At 41.3% G+C, this 21,820-nt stretch overlaps 1 protein-coding gene across 1 annotated transcript in view; it reads right to left on the minus strand.

The window, feature by feature from the left end:
• Positions 1–20,094: 20,094 nt before the first annotated feature.
• LOC147707050 (WD repeat and coiled-coil-containing protein-like) overlaps positions 20,095–21,820 on the minus strand; it is a 176,413-nt gene continuing 174,687 nt past the window's right edge. Inside the window, exon 3 of the mRNA XM_086926267.1 lies at positions 20,095–21,336. Within this exon, the coding sequence (XP_086782393.1) occupies positions 21,143–21,336 (194 nt within the window). The 3' untranslated portion in view covers positions 20,095–21,142. The remainder of the gene's footprint in view (positions 21,337–21,820) is intronic.

The following is a 21,820-nucleotide window of genomic DNA, read 5'->3' on the forward strand; positions in this document are numbered from 1 at the left end:
ATGATATTGTTTCCTTTTAATCTGTACACAAATGCTACTGTTTGTAGAGAATAGTTGCAGTAACCAAATATTCACTATGTTGAAATGCAAAGTGCTACCCTCCACCTGTGCACACTTCCCTAAGGGGTTTTCTTGCACTGGAGATGTACTCCAGATTGCCTGTGCAGTGCTTTCCTATGTTATTGATGCGCTATATGAAAAAATATATCTAAAAAATAGGGCACACCATTGCCTATGCATCTACCAAGGTTTAGGGATAACTAGAAGTAGAGCAGAGATGGAGCTTGATTTGCTAGTGGAAATGCAGAAGCAAACGGGGTGGCTCACTAGAAAATGCTTGTTGGGTAAGCAATTATGCTGGAGACCACTAGGGGCCAGTGCACTTGACCAATCACCAGATATGTTGACGATTCTACAAGGGCAGCTGCAATCTTTTTGTCATAATCTATGTCCCTTTTCAGTAGTTCATCATTTATGTTTGTGCTTCTAAGATAATCTGCATTGATGTATTTGATGTGAGAAAACACTAATACTTTGGTAGATTAAACCATTGGTGGAACACTGGTGAGTGGAAGCCTCCAATTAAGTGTTTGAGTTTGAAACTGAATAGCTGGGCTTTAATCGACAAATATGATTGAAAGTCTACTCACATGTTCTTCCACCCCAATTAGTGGAAAGGTACTAACAGAGTCTAGCTAAGCCCCAGAAAGTTAATCAGTTAACGGAATCTCATGTGTGTGTTCCCTAAAGTTCTTATCAAGTATACAGTAGTTACATAGAGGAGTGCTAACTTTTTCTTGAGATAACTAGCACTGGGTGCATTTCACCATCTCCTGCATTTACACCAGCCCTGCTCAAATAACTTTCTTAGAAACATTGCTTTCATGTTGGAATTCCCTAGAGCAATTTGTTTGTTGCAGCATTGTTTTGTACAAGAACTCTTTATTCGATCTTTGGAATGCCATTGCATCATCTTAACCGCAAACACTATCTTCTCCAACTTAGGGGGTCATTATGATGACGGATTTCCCGCATACTCCGGGCCGGCGGAAGCCACCACCGGCCCGGAGGATGCGGGAAATCCGCCGAGGAGGCTTGAAAGACCCACCGCCAAATTAGGATGGCTGGTGGGTCTCACAATCTGTCCTCCGCTTTTCCGTCGCGGTCAGAAGGCGACCACGGCGGAAAAGCACTAACATGGCTAGCGGTGTCTATCAGACACCGCCAGCCATATTAGGATGTAGGGAAAGTAATGCTTTTCCGCGGCGGCTTTTCCGCCGTGGAAAAGCATACGGACATTCACTTTGGGGGCCCCTTGCGGGCCCCCTGGGTGAAGGTTGCGTGGGGGGTGCACATGGGGGGTACCTATGGTACCCCCCTGCCTTTCCGTGCACGAAGCGGCAGGCACTGTGCGGTGCCTGCCGCTTTGTGCATGCAAATGCACTGCTTTCATTTTTTACATTGCGGCAGGTGCTGCTTCAAGCAGCACCCGCCGCAATGTAAAACATACAGGATGTGACCGCCAGGGTGGCGGTCACATCCCAATTGCCATGGAGGGACCGCCGCTGCCCATGCGGACGGTCCCTCCTACTCAGGGGTGGCGGACGGACGCAAGTCCTTCCGCCATCCTAATCGGCCCCTTAATCTGGTTAATGTAGTCACCAATGTTGAATAGCCTTATATACAGCTGTAAGAATAGAAGCTTTGGTACCCCACAATGTTGTGCTTTGGTCTCTACAATTCTTCTTGTAGTTTATATTTGAGCAATAGGTTATGGATCTTACAATTGTGAGGGACAGCTTATTAATGCCTCTGAAGGTCATGCTTTTGGAGTATCCTGAGAGGCCTCCTAATCAATAGTCTCTAGGGAGTATTGCCATGACCATGAACCCTCTGAGCTTAGGTCCTGCCTGGTGCCAGCATAATGTCTAATTTTCGGAATCCTTAGAGGCATCAAAGCAGATGCTTTTTGCCCTCTACATTTACACTCACTCTGAGTGGCACAAAGGCAGATGTTTTTGGGCCTCTACAGATAAGCTCCTAGAGGCATTACGACAGATGTTTTCTGCCCTCTATATTTACACTCACCCCTAGTGGCACCAGGGCAGGTGTTTTGGACCTCTACATTTAAGCTCCTAGAGGCACCAAGGCAGATCCTTTCTGCCCTCTACATTTACACTCACCACTATTGACAACTAGGCAGATGCTTCTTGCCCTCTATATTTAATCTGACGTTCAAAAGCCTATAAAAAAATACCAGTGCCCCTGCCTTTACAATTACCTGTGAATAATTGCGGTAATTGCCTTAAATGTAAGTATGGCATTTGCAAGATGGAAAATGAGTACAAACCACAGAGGGCAACCCCTTTTCCAGCTTAGTTGTAGTGCTCTTTTCACTGTATTTACTCTGACTGGAGAAAAGACACTTAGGTTCCTGACAGATGTACATCTAACGGGTCCATGTGAGGCCCTGTACATAGACGGAGGTGCAAGCCTTCTCAGACTCCTCTCTGAAGAGGGAAGGTCTGCACAGTCTGATCTGCTGACCCTTCAAAATTGTAAGGATGCCATAGACCAGGGGTCTCCAAACCGGTCCTGGAGGGCCGGATCCATGCCAGATTTTTAAAATTACTACATGTATCTCAATGGGGATATGCAAAAAAATCTGGCATGGATCCGGCCCTCCAGGACCGGTTTGGAGACCCCTGCCATAGACAATGACAGGCAGTGGGCACCTACTCAACTGCCCAGATATGGAAGTGTAAACTGGACCGGCCCTGCAGGTCATGGAACATTTTCTGATTTAAGGATAGGCGTTCACCTTGCTGAAGTTGCTTTAAAAACTGGGGACACATCCCGCTGTCCACTTTCTCCTAGCTAGGGCTAAGTATTTGGCCCTGCTGAAGTGCCGGTAGCCAGTCATGCTACGGTTGCAGACCTTCCGGAGAGATCAAGTGCTACAGGTGCAACTGAGACAGTGGTAACTTTGCTTGGTAAGAACACCCTTCTCTACTCTGACTGTTGTTGCTTTAAATCTATATTATCATTGATCCGCCAACCTTGGTTGGTGCCCCCACTTGGTCTACAAAGTCGACCAACTCTAAGGCTGGGTCACCTTCCCCAGCAGGTGTCATTGACATTGATGTTTGTATATCCTTTTACTGTTTAGGTGTTCACGAACATCTCGGTTTGCAAACCCCAACCAAAGACTACTAGGTTTATGAACCCTAATCAAATACAGAAATATTCAATTTTGGCTGAAAGATTCTGATTATACATTTAACTACAATGTAAGTAAACCTTAGCACACAATAGTTGTTTGAAGCTTTGAAATGGTGCTACATGCTGCATTGCAACGGTGCTATGTATTTTCCATTCGAGGTGTGTTCAGAGTATGGGCTGATATTCTAAATGGCACATCCTTCTCTTCAGCAGTTTTCCAGTTATCTCCTTCTATTTTGTTTGTTTATGTTTCCTGTGGAGTACTGTCGCCATAAAGTATTAATTTATAAATTAAAGGAAACCTGTGTATTGTTTAAACTTCTATGAGCTCTTGGATAGCATAATCTCATTTATAGCTATACTACACTGTATAGTTATGGTTTAGACATCATTTTTATTAAAAAGGTGTTTTTTTGTTTTGCCTATAACTTTTGACCAGATTGATGATTTTGCAATTGTACTCAGCCTCCTAAGTTTTAGCATACTAAGTTTCATCCACAGGAAAAAAGTTAAGGAGGGCACAAGTGATTGCACACATCTACAGCCCAAAAGTACAAAATGAATCAGAAAGCGATCTTTAACTGGTTTGATGTAAATCCACTCAGTAGGGTTTGAAATATAAGCATTAAAATAATCTACCAAGTGGGGCTGAAATTGTTAACACTTGTATATCTCTGTGAATCTGTAAATTCGACAAATGAAGGAATTCTCCATTGTCCCTTTCAGAGCAAGAGCAGGATCTGTGAATCCAATCAATCCGATTGGCTGCCCATGAGAACAAAGTTTATCACCAAAAGACCACCCATGCTTTAAAGAATAAAAAAAAGAAAGAAAGAAAAAGCTGTGGAATACATGTATTCAAGTACATGCGTACATGAAAGACCTGGTAGAGCAGCCAAGATTTGTGAGTCCTGTGATTTGTGAGTCCTGTGTAGGATCCATTGATCCAGGACAAGAATCATGCCCATGACTTCTTCCATTGATCTGTGGATCCTAGGAATGATCCACAGATCCTCCCCAAAAATAAATAAATAGGACCAGACCTGTATAGAAGTCATGATTCTGGCTCAAAGACGTAAAACAGCTGAAATTCAGCACCTATGGTTTACGGTGCATGCAATGCACCCCATAATTAACATTGCCTACCATCCTCAAAACAACAATTTGACAATGGCACAGGAAAACCAGCCCATCTAGTAAGACTAAAACATGGAGAATGACATTAGTTACTATATGTTTTGTGTGCACTTTAAACCATAACTGACAAATTTCAGTGGCTTTAGGTGTTTTAGCCGGAACCATAACTGCTTTTCTTACTGTGTTTTTTTCAGTTGTACATGCAGCCAGTGCTGTGCTATTTATTACTGATACATTTTCTGGATCCTTCAGTACACAGCCCATGAATAGACTTTCTAGACCCCTCTGGCACTAAGGACTTTGTCACTTGCCAACATAAGACAGAAAGCTATGGACTGCAACTACCCGCAACCCACTGAGCAATACTTGCATGAGATGCGCTTCAGGTAATGAGCAATCCTATAAAATATCACAAGGATAATTAGTGGAATCCAACCCCTCTTTCAGAATAGAAAGGCACGCTCAAAAACACTAGGACCAATGGATATTTTTAAAGGATTTATTTAAAAATCAAAATCCTAACCTAGTGCACACATGTTTTGTGAAGCAACTATAATAAAATTACAATAAAAAACAAACAGAATAGTAGCTACAATGTTTACAAAAAGTGTGAACAGAAGAAAATAGTGCACCATATTGCCTCTGTTCAATATAATAGCATCACCTGCTACTCCCATCTTTGATGGAAGGTAGGCTGATAAGCCCAGAAAGAGCAGGCTAACCATGCCTCCCTTTAACTTTCAACTGAAGTAGGTGAATTGATTCTGTATGGCATGTCTTGTCTCATTCTTCAGACATGAAGTTCCTCTCTGGCTCATCACACTCTGTTCCAAACATATGTAACATTATCTGGTCAATGTTGAATCTTCCTGAATAAACAGATAGTAGAAAGTCATCCTGATGCATCTTTACTTATTTACCTTCTGTGAGATGATGCCCTTGACATAATGATAATATAGGAGAAATGGAATTATCAGCTTCCATGGAAACTTATTGACAACTCAAAAACAATTATTTAGAACAGAGAATTCAATTCAGATTAAATACTGTCAATATAGTCAAGCATACTTGATTATCATATTGTAAAGAATAATGACATTAATATCCTACCACCTAACGGCCTCTTTACTCCAGCCATTCAAGTCTGGAAACGTTACATTGATGACGTCTTAACGATCTGGACAGGCAGCGATGAGCAACTGGGAGTTTTCCTCACATGGATCAACACTTTAGATCCAAATCTTAAGTTCACCCATACAACCAGTAGAACTGAGGCAATCTTTCTGGATGTGACGATCACTGTGACAGGGACCAGCCTGTCAACTAAGACACATTACACGCCCACTGCAAAAAACAATTTAATGGAGTTTACGAGTTTTCACCCCCGCCCATTAAAAGAAAACCTACTGTATGGTCAATACCTACGAATTAGACACAACTGCTCCAACGTGCAAGATTTCAAGGCGCAATCAGTCGACCTAACAGAGAAACTGAAGTCAAGAGGCTACCCAGTGGCAGCTCTGAATAAAGGCTACAAAAGAGCGCGCAACCAACCGCGGGAAGCTCTCCTTGAGGATAAGACTGACCACCCCAAGGAGATTCCACTTACCTGTGTAACTACATACAGCACCCTCTCAAACATTATGAAAAAGTCCATCAACAAAAATTGGAAAATACTAACTAGTACCAACAGAACCTGGGAAAACCTCTGTTTTCCTTTAAGAAGGGACGCAGCTTGAAAGATGCTCTGGTCCATACGCAACCCAAGGAAATTACCCCAGCAACATTAAGATCTGTGACTGATATATGGGGCCTATCAAGAGTGACGGGACACTTCCCTTGCTCAAACTGTAGCGTTTGCCATCTCACAACGCATACTAAGTCCCTTACACTTGAACCAGGGAAAATTTGGACGCAGAGAGATCATACCAATTGCAACTCTCCAAATATCATATACCTAATCACCTGCCCATGCGATCTCCGCTATGCGGGTATGACAAGTAGGAAAGTTAAACAGAGGATCTGTGAACACCGATCTAACATCAGGTGTAAAAAAGCAACTACAAAAATGAGCAGACATTTCCTTGAGAACAATCACACCACCAACGACATGCTGTGGACTGTGATTGAGCAGTTGAATCCTGGCAGTAATATAACCAACCACAAAAAAGGGCAACCCAATATTCCCCCGGAACTGGTTATATTCAATAACAACAACAAAAGCGTTCCTGAAGGAATTATTTCCTATTGTTTAGCAATTTATAATAATGTCATAAAAATGAACATCATTCAATAAACAACCGGAGATAGTATTTGTATATTCATTGAGTTTATATCATCAGTGAATAAATTATTCAATAAGCATAGGCAAAGTCAATATGACATTTCATGAATGGCAACAAAAACAAAGAACTGCTATTTCAGTTTTTTCATGAGCAGTGATGATAAACACCTTTGCGTATTATATGGACAATATATACAATGTATGCCCTATATACATCAGTTATCAACTATATACATTTATTTACAATACATAGTCAGATGATATCCGCAAAAAAGTGTCAATGCGTCGACGTTTCGGTCTCAGATTTCATAACTACACGAGACCATCCTTACCATCCATACGCAAAGGTGTTAGGAAATAACCACACAATTAATTGTGGACTACTTTCCTACACATAATTTTTTTAAAATATGTCCTAAGTGATCACATATTAAATAATTTTTGGATACACTAAAGACATTTTCAATCTCCTCACTACCATTTAGTTTATTTTCACTGCACGCCTAAACTGACAAAATCCTGCTCCGCAGTAGATCTTGCATCGAAGCACACTAAAGAGGTAATCGGCCTCTTTAGTGGAGCCCAATGATGAAGCATGTCATCACCAGGTGGTGAGTGGGGCTTTCCTAACCGACCTAAGTGAAATTGTTTTTTCAATTCTTTTCGCTCCTTCGTGTGGTCTTGCTAAACCATATGACACTCTTTTTTTGCTTAAAAAAATTAATAAAAAACCAACCACTTGTGATTGGTCGAGACAGCGCCCAACCACGGGCTAGTGGGGTGGGCATATTCTCAATGTAGGTTTCAGTGCAGCCTGCATGGAGAAGGGCAGAGTGCGCATGACTGGTCTGGGTGGCCCAAGAGAGCCGCCCAAAAAGCCTTTGGGCACTCAGGAGTGTGCAAATCACTACTCCACTGCCCTGCCCTTCAAAGTTATTACCATTTTATGATTTAGCTTCTCGCACTGCGCGTAAGCAGTGGGGTGACGCTCCTCCGCCACACCGGAGGAGCCGCCCCTGAAACCAACATAAATCAATCTATCATTTATCCTGGGGTTTTCCACCAGTGGCTGGTCACTTTAGATGCCAGAACTGCTCTGTTTGCACTCAAACCAGGAACACTAAGGAGTTTAGGGTGGGAACACAAGTATACCAATTGAAACAATTCAGTAATTGTTGCCCCAGCAATGTTATATATGCCATATATGTCCATGTGACTTACTTTACATTGGACAGACCACACAGATGGCTATGACCACCAGGATTATACAACATAAGAGCAGGATTCACTGTAAGGTAGAGAACGCCCCTCTGGTCTCTCATTTTCTGACATTTAACCGCACTGAATTGGACATGATTAGGCAAGTAATTGATCAACAAGTCCTCCCTTCACGAGGTGGGTATTTGGGACAATTGCTGCAACATTGTCAGTGTCGCTGCATCAAAAGATGTAATATAGTGTACAACAGAATCAACACTACTGATGAATGGAATAACGTGGCATTTTAATTGATACATTTTTCAGGACGGGCTTACATCGTGAATCTTTGTAGCCACTGGATTCAAGCTATCCTGGCTGATGAGGGGCTGTGGGAATGTCTTTCTTCTATTATGGAACCCAATGATGTAATAGGGTGACATTGTAGAGAGTTCTATGACTTGTAGTCAGTTTGAAAAGCTGGAGGTTACTGTGAAGCTGTATAGATGTACCTGTGAATAAATACGCTTCTACTTCATACCACTGTGAGCGTGGTTACTACACCCCTGGAAAAGGAGTAAACTGAAGGATTCTCCTGGGGGAATTCGAAATTTGAAAACTGTGAGTTACATCTATTTCGATATGTTGTTAATTAATTAACAACTCTGCCTCTGCCCTACATTTAATTCTCAACGCAAGCGTCTGCTTAAGCCAGAATGGAACAGGTTGGGGGTTCGGTCCTGTAGGCATGCCATTACTGCTGCTTTCTCTTTAGATAATATTATTTTAAACATAAATTTGGCCAAATTTATTCAGCAAGTATACCGTAACCTAGATAAAATGGACACTGCTGAGGTCTCTGCTCATCGCTAAATCTGAATATGCATTCTAATAGAACTTGCAAAGACCGGAAGGGCTAATCTTCAATTTGTAATGTTTTAACTGGCATGCTTTAATCCACATTTTATTGTTTGCTTCTCTGTTAATCATTCTTTTACTTCATCAAATTGTATACAATGTGATTTGTGCGACCTTGTAAAGATATGTTTTATATCTAAATAAAGAAATTATTATTATTAAAAAACTCTACGGGAGAGACTTGCGCCTTAATACCGCTTTGTCCTTAAGTATTGTGAATTTGAACCAATGTACTTTCCTTTTTGGATCGCCTACCCTAAATTGCTATCGAGTTTTATTGTGTCAAGTACAATCGTTGGGCTAACAGATTTTATTTGGAGCCTGTTTTAAGTGAAGCATGTTTTAAGCTTCTGAAATTTCGACATTGGACAATTTTTTTGAGGTTGCTTTGCTACTATGGGGGTCATTAGGATGACGGGCGGACTTAGTCCGCCTTCCATCCTATCGGGACTAGGGACTGCCCGCCCTAAGGGCGGGGATCCCGTGGGTGGAATTAGGATGCGGGCGCCACAGTGGCGGCCGCATCCTGCATTTATAACATTGTGGCGGGCGGTGTTCTCTGCACCACCCGCCACAATGCCATAAATGCATGTATGCATTTGCATACACAATGCGGCAGGCACTGCGCGGTGCCTACAGTATTGTATATGCAAATGCAGGGGGGTATCACAGGTACCCCCCCGTGTGCACCCCCACCCTTCCTTCACTTTGGGGGCCCGCAGGGCCCCCCCAAGTGAAGACCGCATGCCTTTCCGTGGCGGCATCACCGCCAAGGAAAGGCACCTGCCCATGCCCATTGTAATATGGCTGGCGGTGTCTAATAGACACTGCCACCATATTATTCCTTTTCCGCCCCGGCCGCAAGGCGACCAGGGCAGAAAAGCGGCGGACGGTCTTGCAGTCCGCCGAGGTCCTCCCCGCCATACTAATATGGCGGGGGGGAAACGAGCGTGGATGTCGGGCGGATTGCCACCGCTAGGCTGGTGGTAGCTACCGCCAGGCTGGCGGAGGCAATCCGCCCGACATCATAATGGGCCCCTATATTTCTTCGGGGTGAGGAGTGAGGCCTTTGCTTGCCTCAAGCAGCAAGCGCAAGGTAGCGCCCGTTACTTATCTTGAGCCACAAGCGCGAGACATTGCACATACGTAATTCACTTGCGTACAAGTGAACACGTGACACGCTACATAACAAAAGTACAAGCGAACGCACAAAAGCTGCTTTGTAATGCTGCATGATTGAAATTGATTTACTGTAAAAAAAAATGATTATTGTGGGAGAAACGTATTGGATACTTACCGCCGCCTTCTCCACATGATTGAGCAAACGTCACTGGAACATGTGACTTGTTCCATTACAGCATATGTATAGAAAGAAGACTACTTGAAAAGCAAAGTGAAAACAGAGAGAAAACTTTAAGAGTACATTGCTAGAATATCAGGAACAAGTCAATAAAGCATTGAAAATAACCACTAAAGACTTACAACTATTGATGACACCACCTTCAAATTTATTATTTTAGATATTTATTTTAAATTGTTATTTTTATTTTTTATTTTTATTTATTGTGGTCATTTATTTCTTTTGTTAATTGTGTGAGTTTATTAACTTAAATTTGTTTCAGGAATGGCAGAACAAGGAATGGCAGCTCCGCCTAGTTTTGTACCTGCTCCAGGAGAATTAAGCATACCTTAGAAAAGATGGAAAAACATATTCTTTACTTATATGTTGGCGATTGGCAGAGATAAATATGGTCCTTTGAGGAGACAAGCAATACTATTACATCATTTAGGAACAGAAGGGAGAAGAATTTATGATGACCTTCCTGAGGTGTCCTTAGGAATTGGTGATTTCCAACCAGTGAATGTATATGATATGTCCTTACAAATGTTAGAAAAACATTTTACACCAAAATTGAGTGTAGTTTTTGAAAGACATAAATTATTTTGTCGTTCGCAAGCTCAAGATGAAGACATAATGAGTTATGTTACTACACTACATGGTTTGGCTGTGACGAGAATTTCGAGGTTTAATGGAATCTCTAATTCGCGATCAATTTGTGAGATGTACAAAAGATAAAAAAGTTAAAGAGAGACTCTTATCCTTAGACCCAACATTGGAGGAAGTAATACAGATAGCCAAGAGTATGGAGAATACTGCTGTCTGGATGAAAGAATTTGATGTAGGAGAATTGAATGTCAAATATCCAGATAAAGAGGTTGTTGCACTTGATGTACAAGAAGTAAACTAGAAGAAACCAGTTAAAATTGTAGAACCTAATGTAGACGGGCAAATTGATAGAAAGAAATTACATGTTATAGGTCTGGTGGTCCAGGTAGGCATGGGCGGAAAATCCGTTCCGCTCGCGGATTTTGCGGATTTTCGGGAAATCCGCAATCCGCGAGATTTGCGAATTTCCTGCAAAATCCGCAAATCCGCGAGCAGCGGATTTTGCTCGCACTGCTCGCACTGTTCGCGTGAGTTCGCGCCCCGCGAATAAGTGCGAAATTGCAGAAATACGATCTAAGCAAAACTGAAAGTAACTACTTACCAGGTTCAAAAGTTCAGGCACATCATTAGTAGCCATTTCCTGTAGTGCTTCCTGAGGGGCCCCTCCAGAGTTCAGTTGCCAGTTGAAACTATTATGTGACCCTGCTCTGAACCTCAGAATAGTTACACATATGCCACAAAGGTCATGAATTACAGCTAAGGGAGACAAGCAGGAGCCAGGCTGGAAGTTAAAATCCATTAATCAGCCCCTAATTCATTATTGTCAGTTGGGGCAGGGCAGGTGTTGTAACTAATTTTGCAACAATGAAAGCACTTAGCAAGTGCAAAAGATCACTAATCAGGGCGCACTAAGGAAGCAGGTGCCAGCTAAAAAAATATTCTGTGACACATTAATCAGCCCCAAATTAATTCAGGTCACTTGAGGCAGGGAAGGTGTGCTTTGCTTTGCCGAAAATAATGTACACTGGACAACCAGAGGGTGTGGTGATGAAACAGAGGGTGGCATGGGTGGGCCAGAGGGTGGCATGAGTAGTCAGAGAGTGGCAGTGGTGACAGAGAGTGGCAGTGATGAAGAAGAGTGTCCCAAACAGGTTGGACACGTAGAAACAACAAGTTCGCAAAACTTGCGACCCGACAGGTAAGTTCGCAAATTGCGAAATTGTAAAAACCCTCGCGAACTGGCAGAAACACGGGCGAACACAAAAAAAAAAAAAATCCGCAAATTCGCGGGAATTCGCGGATTTTGCGGATTGCGAGTTCGCAAATCCGCAAATTCGCGGATTGCCAATCCGCAAAATCCGCTCATGGGTCCAGGGCATATTGCTACACATTTTGCATGTGGGGCAAGAAACTGACATGTAGGTCATGTGGAAAGAAGGGTCATTTAGCCAAGATGTGCAGAACAAAAATACGCCTTCCACAACATTCTAGTGTGAAAAACATTGAGAATCTTGGGGAGGTTCAAGAAGACATTCTGTTATCTTTTGATGGAAGTGAGACCTTTAGTGAAACCTCTAACCAAAATGAAACTGTACAAAACAATAGAAAATTGATAGTACAAAAGGAAAGCACCGGAAAATTTGAGAAACCTCATTGCAATATCACTTTGGGGAATACTCAGGTCAATATGTTAGTAGATTCCGGTAGTTTATTTACCATTATATCTAAAGATATTTTTTAGAAAGATTTGAATGGAAACATGAGTACATTGCAGCAACTTGACATAAGAGCGGTAGGTTATGGTGGAAAGAGAATAAACATTGTAGGGATGGAATGTAGAGACATATTTTTAAGAACAATGGTGTACATGGCAGTGTGTATCTGACAGAAGATGGTTCCAACCTGTTGGGGTGGCGCCACCAAAAGGATCTAAAATGATATTTGATCCCAAAAGTAAAGAGCCGCTAATGGTAGTGGAGACAATGCATAATGCTGATTTGGAGTGGGGAAAGAAAGAAATGTTATTGTTTCCTCATGTATTTAATGACAAGTTAGGAATGTTGAAAGGTTTCACACATCATATAATTTTGAAAAGAAATGCTGTTCCGGTGGTACATAAGGTGAGGTCCAATCCATGGCTAATGAGAGAGCCACTCCAACAAGAACTTAACACATTGTTAGAGAATAAGATCATTGAACCCATTGAGGCCTCTGAATGGCTCGCCCCAATTGTAGTCGCACCCAAAGAAGAAAACAAAATTTGTCTCTGTATTAATTTAAGAGATCTAAATAAAAATATATGGGTGGATCGTCAACCACTTCCCAATATTGCAGAGATGTTAAGCATGATGGGAGGTGGGAAAGTTTTCACCATTCTAGATATGTCTGCAGCTTATCATCAAGTGAACTTACATCTGGAATCACAAGCCTTAACTTCCTTTGTTACACCGTTGGGAGCTTTTAGCTATCATCGAATGCGATTTGCACTGGCATCAGCCTCAGCGGTGTTCCAAATGATAATGCACAATATTTTTTAAGGAATGGAAAGGGTCTTGTGTTTTCAAGACGATATTTTGGTGGTGGGGCAAATCTTTTGAAAACCATGATGAATTGTTGTTTGAAATGTGGAAGAGGATTGCTGAACATGGGCTAACCATCAAAAAGGAAAAATTCCAACTCAGAAGAGATTTCTGCCAGTGGGATCAAACCAAAGAAAAGTATTGTAAAAGCTATTTTTGATGCTCCACGGCCTAATGATAGAGAGTTGTTGAGATCATTTCTTAGTCTTACCGAATACTGTTTCAAGTTTGTGTCAAATTTCTCTGATATGGTCGAACCAGTGAGAGCAATATTAAAGAAACGAGCGGAGTTTGAGTGGAGTGAGGGGTGTGAATCGTTTTTTAATAATGTTAAGGAGTCGTTGATTTGTGCACCTACTTTAGGTCACTTGATGTTACGATGAAGACCATGTTAACAACTGAAGCAAGCAATGTGGGTTTGGGGGCTGTGCTAACTCAGAAAGTTGATAATGAGGAAAGAGTGATGGGGTAAGCATCGTGTCATTTACAAGGTGCTGAAAGATCTTATTCTGCTATTGAAAAAGAAGCCCTGGCTTGCTGTTGGGCAATGAATCATTTTAGGTTTTACCTTTGGGGACTACCTTTCATGCTTAGGACAGATCACAAGCCTCTATTACACATTTTTAAAGGAGGTAAGGGTTTGGAAGGGAGCTTGACTCCACAAATCTCTAGATGGTTGTTATCAGTGATGGATATGAATTTTATGATTGATTTTGTCAGAGAAAAAAAAATGTGGTAACTGTCTGCTTGTCGCACTTGCCTATTAATGATGAGGAAAGGATTTCCTTCATGGTTGAGGTGGACTCTTTGTCTACACCAGTTGAGACATGAAGAATGGACTGAGGCGTTAAGTGCTGATGAAGTATACAAAGAGTAAAAGTGTGCGATGAGTGGTGGTTGGAAAGATGTTTCAACTTTAAGTGAGGAATTGAAGCAGTATGTCAAGGTGAAAGATCAGTTAAGTATTCAAGCTGATAAAGTCTTAAGATGCAATCGGATTGTTCCACCTAAGGATTTGAGAGCAAGACAGTACATGAAGGACATTTAGGGAGGAGCATGAGCAAAAGGAGATTGAGGCAGTGTTTCTGGTGGCCTGAAATGGATATGGAAGTGGAGCAGGTTGTTAAAGATTGCTGTGCATGTAGCAATAGTGATAAGTGTAAAGTTGTTCTTGAGCAACAGTTGGGGTGTGTAAAGGTCCCTGATCGACCATGGGAGAAATTAGCTTTGGATTTTTAGATCCAATTGAAAGGCAGATTTTTAATTGTTCTGGTAGATTACCATAGTAAATGGTTTACTATCAAACCTGTTGAGAATAGCACATCTATGAAAGTGATAGAATTTCTTAAGGAAGTGTTTTTAGAAGAAGGTATTCCTAGAACATTAGTCACTGATAATGGAGTGCAATTGGTGTCTAGTGTAATGTCTAAATTTCTTGATGAATTGGGAATCAAACATGATAGAGTAGCGTTGTTTAGACTGAAATGGACTAGTTGAAAGGGTTAATATAATAATTGTAGACAATGTTCAGTTATCCTTGACTAATGGATTGATGTCGAGAAATGAATTAAACAAGATGAGTTGGGCACATAGGATAACTCCCCATTCCGTCACTGGAGTTTCCCCGTTTATTGCTCTCAAAGGCAGAGAACCTGCAACCAAGGAGTCTCCTGTGTGGTTGCAGAAGAAAAATCAAGTTTGGATGGATCGTGAGTGTATTGCTGAAAGAGTTAAGAAGTCTCATGAGCGCAACAAAGGGAGCGGCGATAGGAGGAAGAGTGTGAAAGATGTTGAAATGAGGTGTGGTGATTGGGTTATTGCGAGAAGGATGGGATTTGTCAGAAAAGGAGAAAGCAAGTATTCTCAGCCTCAGAGAGTGATTAAAGTGATGGGATCTGTAGTGAAATTGGATGTTGAAGAGAGTGCAGTATGGGTAATTTGTGTAAAGTTCATATTCCATATCCTATGGAATAGTAGTTCTATTTTCATTGTATTTATGTGGTAATATTCATTGTTTTTTTAATCAATTGTATGAACATTGTAATGGTTTAATTTTATTGATATGTGAAATATTCTTTTATGTTCTCTTTATCAATTGTAAGGAAATGTGTGGGAATGTCTTCCTTCTATTATGGAACCCAATGATATAATAGGGTGACATTGTAAAGAGTTCTAAGCCTTGTAGTCAGTTTGAGAAGCTGGAGGTTACTGTGAAGCTATATAGATGTACCTGTGAATAAATACGCTTCTACTTCATACCACTGTGAGCGTGGTTACTACACCCTGATACCCCGAAAATGGGCTTAGGATGCTGGTTTCTGGACCAAGGAGGACCTGGCTGGCAGTTCAGGCTGGACTGTACCCATGAGGAACAAGATAAAGACTGCTTTGCATATGGTCGGGTCCAAACTGGAATGGCATGGTGAGCAAAAGAACAATGGATTTAACCCAGATCTCTTGACTGTGTTTGAAAAGTTTCAGCACACCCTACATCATCTTGTAGCGTTTGTCATCAGCTAGGCCACCAAATTTCTCTATGGCCAGGGTGCTATTTTAACAAAGGCTGACTCTGCCCCCACCTTGCTTCTGCTGTAACCTCTCCTCAATGTTTGTGCGCTCTATGTAAACTTGCACTCCTTTCTCTCTCTCCCTCTCTAGCTCTTTCTCTCTCATGTACACACACATAAACACAGACACATATGCACACCACCCTCACTTAATAGACATATTTCCAGTTTATCCAGGCAGGACTGAGAGTAATTCATTTTACCCTTTTCTAAATGTAATTATTACTACTTTATTATTTTCGTTTTTTTATTACTCTGATGTTGTGTTGGAAACTAAAAGTAAAACAGAATTTAATGGCAGAAAAGTCTGCAAACCTCGTGAAGATGTGCCTTATTCCTGACAACGCTGAAAACATCCACCAATTACCACCCATCAGACAGTGACCAGCAGCAGCAACCATGCAAGGCCCAAGTACACAGAGAAAGCCGACGCATACTAATATGATGCTAACAGGATGGTAATTGGATTATACCTTCCTTAGGAAGACGTAAGACGGCTATTTTTGGCTGCAGTGATTTTTACAGTGTTTGCTCCCTCCATTAGTAAGCTGGTGATTTACACGCGTTAATCTCCCTTAGTGGCGGCCATTTGTAAGGAGTTAATGCACTTTCAAGAGAACCTGGAATAAAACTATACTTTAGTAAGCAAGCAGTGCACCCCAGCAGATCACGGCCATGACGCTCACTGCCTATAAAGGGGGGGCTTTTACCTGTAAATAATTTATTAATCGTTTTTCGGTTTTGCAATCGAGCTAGAAGCAGTCAGCAGGGTTTCTTGCTACCAAATTAATATAATTTACATATGAGTAAATTGGAAATGCATTTAACTTGTGCAACAGTAATTGCGGGACCATCCAATGGGCCAGTTGCATATTGGATTCTAATTGCCCTCCCCATCTAGTCAGCTTCACACCTGGTATATTTAATAGCAATGTACTGGTCAAATTGAGGTGTGGGGGGTGGGGGGGGGGGGCAATCCACAATAATATGGAAACATATGTGTGAATTAAGCAACAAGTAAATTATCCACGTACCTGTGTGTGGTTTATAAATAATTGGATAATCGCAGGTAGTGTCTCGCTGCTCAGGTGTACAAACATATGTGTTGATAAATAGTATATATGCAGCTGTACATAGTGTTATTACTCATAATCAGATCAAAAGGGTTACATCTGTGTGGAACGAGAGAACTACAATAACTCGGCCTTGCAAGAAAGGACTGTTCTGCTTTCTTGTGTGAAGTGGTTCTTGAATTGGTGAGACTTCACGCTATATTTCCTCATACATTTAAGTTATACTGTGGTAATAACATGGAGCTCGACCTTTACACTGTGGTAGTAAAAGTGTAAATGTAATTTTATTAGCTTAGTGTTTAAAAAACATGTTTCAATGGGCCACATTGATTTTCATTGGCATTGCGTAAACTATATATGCAGATTCGCCAAGATGAATATATTTATTATATCATTGTTTTGGGAGCAGAGGGGCTTCGTGGCCCACTCCAAGCTCTACCTCTCATAAATCCTTCCTCACACTCAAAGATGGCAATAAACACGAATTTACACTCACCGCATTAACATATGTACTATGTATGGCGTTCACAGGCACCCATGTCCTTGCACACTTGTGTGTACTGAATACAAACAACTCAGTACATATACATAAGCTCTGGAATTTTGTGGCATTTTGAACTTTTATTTTTCAATACTTTCCAGGAAAAAACTTCTCTTGGAATATACACGACTGATATTTCTGCACACCGTTTGAAAGAACTGCACTAATTGGTGCCTATATGTATACTTTCTGAATAAAGTATGCTTGCTCCATGTTGGTGTATTTAGATGCTTAGGTAAGTTCAGGAATTGTTTCCTTAAATGTTTGTAGGAGCCTGAGAATTACAGATTTTTGCTGTTAGGCATGTCTCCTCTGTAAATCTTTTCCCACTCCTCTGACACAAAGGCAATTTACCACTCAGAGTCAGAACCTTTCATTTGCTTGATGTATGCAAGTACCTTACACATCCATATTACCCTAACCTGCTTATATTAAATATCTGTTTGCTTTTGTGATTTTATGGAGTATGTGCACATGCATACCTTATTACTTTTTACTGGCAACCATCTGTTCTAGCAATAAAACTCACTGTCAGCGTAATGCTTCTCTTTTAACCCTAGCAAACCCTTTATTCATGCACAACAGTAAATATCACACAGTTCAATTATGGACAACAAATACAGGGTTTGTATTCCTGTTTAGGTTCTCCAGAGGGTGCTGCTCCTCCCTGTCCAGTGTCCTCCCCCCACACAGGCAGTCCTAGGTGCTCCAGTCTTGTGTGTCTGGTTGTAGAGGTATGAACTAGGCAAAGAGTATCCCTGTTTCCTCTATGGGGCTTAGAAGCACAACCGAGGCAGTCATTCTTACCACTGCTTTACTGTGGGCAGGAAGTCTCAAGTCTCTTCATGACTTCCTACGAACACATAAGTGAATTGGCTCTGGTCGCGGATGAAGCCGCAGGATGCCTGTGCTCTAGTTTTCACCCGCCGAGCTGCTTCTGTTTTCATAGTCGCCTCTTTTTAGTTGGGACATTGCACCCAGATGCAATGCAACAGATCTGGGGGTCACATCATGTCTTCTCCCTTGATTGTGACCTTCTGGGTTGATCAGGCCTTGGAGCAGTAGCATGGAGTTAACAGTATCTCCGTAAAATACAGCAGAAATAGGGCACAGATTCAGCTGCACCCCGCTACGGCTGGATCTGCAGGAAGACTTCAGACCTGCCCAGCCCATCAGGGAGGGGTCCCAGATTAAGTGTGAAGTGATATGAATAATTTCAAGCAATGAATTACACAAACAATAAATGGGTCAAGTTTTTTACAGTGTAGTGGACCAAAGGTTCATCACATTTGAATCAATAAATCATACTCCACATATAACAATGAATGAAATGAATGTTGGAGTGGAGTTGAAGATGCAGTGGGTGGTTGTCTACGTTTCGACCCTCTATTGCAGGGATCGGTTGTGCCCTTGCTGTGGGGTCTTCATCAGGACAGATAGGGGAGGGGGCGGACAACCGTAAGAGCGTAGTCAGAAGGACGCGGTAGACGGCCACCATCTAATTGAATCCAGTCAGGAGGTTCGTGCCGCGTGGTAAAAATCAATAGTACCACGGGATGCTGTTGGCAGTGAGTGCGGTAACAGAATGTTCCCGGTATGTAGGGAGATGCCCACGGGACCCGCAATGAATGAGAAGTCCGGACGACTTGGAATTGCCGAATGAATCGGACACAGGACGCCGAAGAACCTCGGAGTATGATTTATTGATTCAAATGTGATGAACCTTTGGTCCACTACACTGTAAAAAACTTGATAATACAGTATCCATAACTCACATGATTTTATTGTCACGTACCTTTGTCTATCACCTTATCCTCACCAAAGCATTTATCACTACCTCTTCCCCTACCCTTATTCTTCCTGGGGCACTGTACAACCAATTGTATTATTGATTTGCTCGTGTATATATTCAGTATACTCGGTCCCGTTGTGATTAAAACAATGTGGAACCATTTATTGTTTGTGTAATTCATTGCTTGAAATTATTCATATCACTTCACACTTAAGCTGGGACCCCTCCCTCTCAGTACTTATTGAACCCAGGTCCCTGTGACTATGTTTGGGTAAACCCTCTTTACATACTCCATCCCATCAGGGAGTAGATCCATGGGGATCCAATGTCTGCCATGAAAGACTTCCCTGATTGTCAGGAGCATCTACAGGATGGAAATCCTGACAGGGCAGAGTTCATAAGTATACTACACAAGTGTCCTATTCTGGGCTTTTGCACACAGAAGCATGGCTGCAGCTTGATGGGGAACCCAATGGAAGCTTCTGAGCTTTTGGGGATTAACACTGTTTAACGATCACTGAAGCAATCACAAATAGCACAGTGAGAATCATAATTTGTGGCGGGATGATAATTTTTTAGACCCACTATTATAGGGTAACATCAGACCATGTTTCATATGACAAATTATATCCTTGGAATTTGTAAGCATCTGCTTACGAACAGTAACCTAGGAGTACAATTTGGACAACCAGTATGTTTTGTGTTACTCCTTGTTACTTACCACATATATTCAACTATTATTGATTTAACCAAGTAACAACTCTGACTGGAAGTTACATATTTATTGCAAATGTAATAGTTATGGTATACAGTATATATAATATCAACCTGCACGCCACCTGCATTGAGCTGGACCAAGCAACCACATTGTGACAAAGAGACTTTGGAGACCACCTTTCCAATAAGTCCAAGTACCCAGTATCCTGGTCAGTATGGGGCACATGCACATTTGTCACCTATAATACAGATAGATGGTTCCTCCAACTTTATGGGTCTGAGAAAAGTCTCACAATACCAAATGGTACACCAGAACTACTGGATATGCTTGTAAAACCTAAGACCATTAGCCATTGTCTTTAAGAAATTATGCTGCAAAAATTATAATTTGACCATAAAACTCATTTTTCATCAGTGTTACTATGCACTTCTTGGTATGATATATTCAGATTCCTTTCTGCCTGCCTCAATAAAAGAGCATATATATATAAATGCATAAATAAAAAAGACCACAATGAAAGACTGAGGCACCGATTCATTAGGATAAATTTACGCCTTTGAGTAAGCTTACACTTTTGAGTAAGTTTTTTCTACTTTTTGGTATTCACAAACAGCCTTTTTGTAGAAACTTATACTTTTGTAATATCTTACACTTTTGTAGTAAGTCCAGTACTACACATGGTCAACCATTGGTACCGCAACACCTTTCCAAAGAAAATAAAGGAGGTACAAATATAAATATATATTAGTTAGTGTTCAAAAATGTATAAAAATAGTACATATTTATTATATGCTACTGCAACACCCTCACATTGAAAACGATTAAATTTAGGGACTTGAGCTTTCTGTTCCATTTTCTGAATGACAGGAAATTGTATTGGAAGGTTAATTGCAGCTTTCTTGGAGGATGACTGAAACACACAATTATGAATTTTGTGTTTATAGTAATTTAACTTCTGAGACTTGTTAGCATTGCATTTATGGTGTTCAACAACATACCAGGTCTTTATAAACAATTGTGATGGATTTTACAAAAAATCTATGTACAGGATTACAAGATTTTTCATGCATTTTTATAATACTTTTGTTCTTCCTTGTGTCCGAGTGTTGCCACATTATGTTACATCTCACATCTTCTATTATCAAAGATAGAGATGCAAATTTTTGCTATTCGCTATTGGCTTCCTGTGCTGCACTGTTGGTCGACTCAGTAGAGCTGGCAGCCTCCGATACATTAGAAGAACAGCTGTCATAGGCTCTTAAACTGGCACTTGCGTCCCTGATGATAATTTCCTGTGCACTTCTGAAGGTTAAAGGGATATAACCATCACTGTCTGCAGTGAGGACGATCCAAGAAGAACCTACAACAGAAAAACAGGAGAAAGATAAGCTTTACAATAGTGTCAATGTTATTAGTCTAGTCATTCGAGACCCCATCACTTCCATACGCATCCCTTGCAAACACATTACGAGAGTGGAAATAAATACGGATGTCTTTGCATCATGGTTTGTGGTATATTGACGATTGCCCTGGGTTAAGAAGAGCAGGGCGGCTCTTCCTAGACTTCTCTTCCTTGACTTCCCTGTCCAGGACTTCAACTTCCATTGAAGGCTTGTGACCAGAAAGACATTTGGCACACGGGCTTGCATCTCAATGTTTTCTGATTGTGGAGCCAACTGAGGGTCTGCTGCCATAAACATGCCACTTCATCCACCTAAGCTGGGTGAACACAACGCTGGTAGGGGCAGGTAAACCGCCAGTTTGTAGAGGCTCACCCACTCCACCAATTCTAATCAACCATCTTAAGAGAATAATTTCTTTCACACCTTCCTTTCAACTTTACC

The sequence above is a fragment of the Lissotriton vulgaris genome, chromosome 6, assembly GCF_964263255.1.
Source record: "Lissotriton vulgaris chromosome 6, aLisVul1.2, whole genome shotgun sequence".
NCBI classification, from domain to species: domain Eukaryota; kingdom Metazoa; phylum Chordata; class Amphibia; order Caudata; family Salamandridae; genus Lissotriton; species Lissotriton vulgaris.